General features: G+C 39.7%; 1 protein-coding gene across 2 annotated transcripts in view; it reads right to left on the bottom strand.

Moving 5' to 3' along the window:
- Positions 1 to 3496, bottom strand: part of LOC105456811 (transcription factor stalky) — a 9147-nt gene extending 5651 nt beyond the window's left edge. Inside the window, exons 1-4 of one of the 2 annotated variants that reach the window (XM_011701123.1) lie at positions 3122 to 3496; positions 1707 to 1862; positions 1090 to 1547; positions 185 to 434 (exon numbers count right to left, since the gene is read on the bottom strand). In XM_011701123.1, the coding sequence (XP_011699425.1) occupies positions 185 to 434; positions 1090 to 1547; positions 1707 to 1862; positions 3122 to 3259 (1002 nt within the window). In that variant the 5' untranslated portion in view covers positions 3260 to 3496. The remainder of the gene's footprint in view (positions 1 to 184; positions 435 to 1089; positions 1548 to 1706; positions 1863 to 3121) is intronic. The other variant, XM_011701122.1, reaches the window with a different exon arrangement.
- Between the last annotated feature and the right edge of the window lie 452 nt (positions 3497 to 3948).

Raw genomic sequence — 3948 nt, 5'->3', positions numbered from 1 at the left:
CCGATCTATATATAGAGAGAGAGAGAGAGAGAGAGAAAGAGAGAGATTTTTATCTGTCTAATCCAAATATATTCATTCAAAATTCTCTGTCTTTCTCTTTCGATCTCTCCATTATCTTGATATTTCTATCTTTATGTACATACTTTTTATATAAATGTTAACTTTGTGACCGGTTTTCACTTACCTTATTTTCTAAGCTTCCTATATTAGTACGATTAGCGAGCACAGGAAAATCAACCATCGTACGCTCGGTAGCTGTTCCCTGAGTATCCCTGTAAAATCTGATTTGCGGGTACATCTTCGAGTCCGAATCAATGGCAGTAATACCGATCTGCCTATTGTTGATCAAAGAGCGCAGTAGATTGGTTGCTTCGCCAGGGAATCCATTGTTCAATTTATCACCATTTGTTCGCGTAATTTCCAAGCTTCTATTGCTGCATTAACAAAATGCAAATCGACGCGTGTAATTGTAACTTTAATATTCTACCGATTGCAAATATCTAATAGCTCATAATATTTATTATCAGTTTAATTTATGATTTGCGATCATAAATAGAAATCTTTATATAAAATAATTATCATGGCAATACCTGATCATAATTTTATCGCCAGATATAATAATATAACTCGCAATATAAGGCAATAATTGAATTAGACTTGAAATAAAATCGAAAAATTTTTAATAACAATGACAAATTTGTTACTTTAAAATAATAATAATAATAATAAAATCTACATCACTTTCAATAAGAAGTAAACTAAAGTGACTAAATTTGGCTAGTTTATTTAAAATATTAATTATCATTAATTTATCATTTCATACAAAATATGAGACTACAAAGCTGTAATCATGTATAAGGTTATAATATATTAAAAGTAGACTAGAATCTAATAATTGTTAAGAGTAACTAGAGTATAATAATGAATTAATATAATCAATGCTTCTGCTATTGACTATGAAGATCAATTGCACAATGTCTATCTCTATATATGTAAGCACCTTATACGGAATACATTTGTACACTTTAGCTACCGACCAGATATCGAGCGAGCGAAACACTTTCAAACAAGTAAATTTAGCTTACTTACTTGGCTAGAGCTTGCCACAGCTTCGTCGTTTCCTGATCAATGTTGGTGTCAGAGCAGTTGCTCTCTGGAGTGTCCATTCTATTAACTGGACTACAATTCGCTGTGTTGGACTCGGAATCATCGTAGTTACTTTCGACTCGAATCCTCTTACTGATGGTCATGTCGTAACCATTTTCCTCACCTTCGATCTCCTGCTCGTCGCGATCTTCAATCTCCAGTCGTTCAGGATCGGAACTGTTGGAACTGTTGTCATCATCTGGCTCACACTTAATATTATCATGTTCTCGTATATCACTGCTCTGCAATTCTAGATGATGCGTTTGAGTTTGAGGTATTATGTTTTGATTAATGCTGGCCGGCTCGGAGTTAGGCTCCTCGATGAACAACATTTTATTCAATTCGAGGACCGATTGCAGAGGGCTCTCGCCCGCTACTTTGGCAGTGGAGAAAGACTCTTTCTAAAAATCCAAAAGAAAAAAAGGCGTGCATATATTATCTATTTCTTGCTTTCTTTTCTCTAGATATAGGATTGCAATTTAACACATTTCAATTTAACACATTTAAAACGTGCGTAAAATGTCTCACTTAATCTCACAAACAATTTAAATCCAATATACCTGCTCGTCATGGGACGACTGTTGCTTGGTATAATCCAGGTACTGTTTGAGTAAGACGTCAGACTTTTGCGACACTTCGCGAAAATTGTCCAGCATGTTCAACTTATCTACGCATTCCCGGCAGATAATCAGCGGTAAGGAATCATCGTCTTTTACCTATCAAGAATTAATCATGTAACAAACTGACAAGAGTAACAAATTTGAAAGATATGTATTAAATGTATTTACACACATATAAACACACACAAGATTCAATTTTGTAACAAAACTCTTCTTATAGAGATAAAACTGATAGTATGCAAATTGCAAATTACTAGAAATATATAGTAAATATATAGTAATTTTATTTTTTAAATAAATATTTTAATATTTTTTAATAAATAAATTTGATTTAATCAATCATTAACTTTACACAAAAATGAAAAATTCATTTATGTAAAATGATATAAAATTCACTAATGTCTAATAATAAGAACTCTAATTATAAGTCTGATATAAACTTTCAATAAAAATTCTAATAAATCTAATATATAAGATCTTATTAACACGAATCTTAATGTAAGTCTTTAAAAAACATTAAATATTCTATCAAATAAAATATCGAATAGAAAATGCCTTCGGTATATCGTGTGCGTTTTTAGTTCTCGCTTATGTTCTTGCTTATATTAAGAATTGCGAATAGAAGGACGATCTATCTCTCGTGTATATAAGTTTTACGATAAAAACTCGAGCTCGCAAATAATGATCGAGATCGTGCCTCCCGATCGGCGTCGGCCGAATGGACGCCTTCGATAAATTAAAAGGAGCAGCGATATAAGGTGAGCAGCGCGCGGATAACGCGCGGCGTGACAACGGAATTCGCGTGTGAAACATGATAACAGGCCGTCCAAATAAGGAGCCGCAGCCTCTCTCCCCTCCCCGGCCCCCTCTATGACTCGCGCGGCCGTAGTTCCGCTTGCCACGCTTCTCGGCGCGGGGCTTATCACTGCCATTTTAAATGCCGTTGCTGCTCGTCGGCTTATCTCGCGGACACATCTCTTGCCAAACTTTCTCTCGTGGCACGCGCACATACACACATTCACGCGATCGCGGTGACGCGCGGTCGGCCGTGCGCGCGAGTGCGAGTGCGATCGCGTGCGCGAGAGCGCGCGCGCTAGAGAGAGAAGCGGCGAGTAGAAGCGCGACTACGAGTCTCGCGGTAGAGTGCGCGCGCGAGAGCGCCTCCGAAGCCGAGCGAGCGAGCGAGCGAGCGAAGGGAGAAGGAAAGGGAGCGAGAAAAAGAGAAGGCGATAGCACGGCGACGATGAGAACGACGCAGACGGAGAGACGCATACACGGCCGCGGCCGAAAGGTACCCCACAGATGGTCGCGTCCGATAAAATCGCGGATTTAATCGCGAGCCGCGACCCACTCACCGTGATTGACAGGAACGCCGATATCTTCTCGGCGAAATTCTGCTGGGTGCCCCCCTCCGCGAATATGGAATACTTGTCACCCTCCAGGGATAAACAAAGGCGACACAGCTCGTAGAACTTCTGCGGTACATCGAACATAATTGCGAGCTCCGGCTTGCCTGCGGCCCACGTAAAGCGCGAGTCATCAAGAGGTGTGCTCTAACACCAGCCGACGTGCGATCTTTCTCCACTGCCACTGCTCGCGTTCAGCGATGAGGATGGGTTTACACGGATCACTTATCACAGTCACCGCCGCGGCTCATTGTCAGCGGCACAGTACACGCACCGCCATGAATCGCGTGGCACAAAGAGAACAAATCTTATGGAACGCGTTCGCTAGAAGGGCTAGAGCATGGTGTAATAAAGATAGAGATGTGCTCGCTGAAATATAATAATACTGGAACGCGCACTGGCGCTAGTTTCGCGATCCGACAAAGAGCATGGAGGACTGGAGAGAGCATACCGATGGTGGGGGTAAGAAATTTGTAATCGGAAATGACATCACCAGTCAACCATCTAACGCACTGTTTAACCGCAAACGGCGCTATAGTAGAAACTTTTGATTGGCTTTTGATCGAGCATGGAACTATGGAAGACTATTTCACATATTAAGAGGTCACGTGACTCGTGAGGTTATAATTATATTGAGGCTATTATATTATATAAATATATTTCTATATATATAATTAAAAAATGGTTAGCTGTATTTTATGTGGTTTTTCCAAAGCAAAAAATTGTGGAGTTACTTTTCATATGTGAGTAAGATCGGAAGAGCACACGTCTGAACT

This window comes from Wasmannia auropunctata, unplaced genomic scaffold (genome assembly GCF_000956235.1).
Source record: "Wasmannia auropunctata unplaced genomic scaffold, wasmannia.A_1.0 LD335544.1, whole genome shotgun sequence".
NCBI lineage: Eukaryota > Metazoa > Arthropoda > Insecta > Hymenoptera > Formicidae > Wasmannia > Wasmannia auropunctata.
The sequence above is the reverse complement of the archived record's forward strand: the minus strand, read 5'-3'. Positions and strand labels throughout refer to the sequence as shown.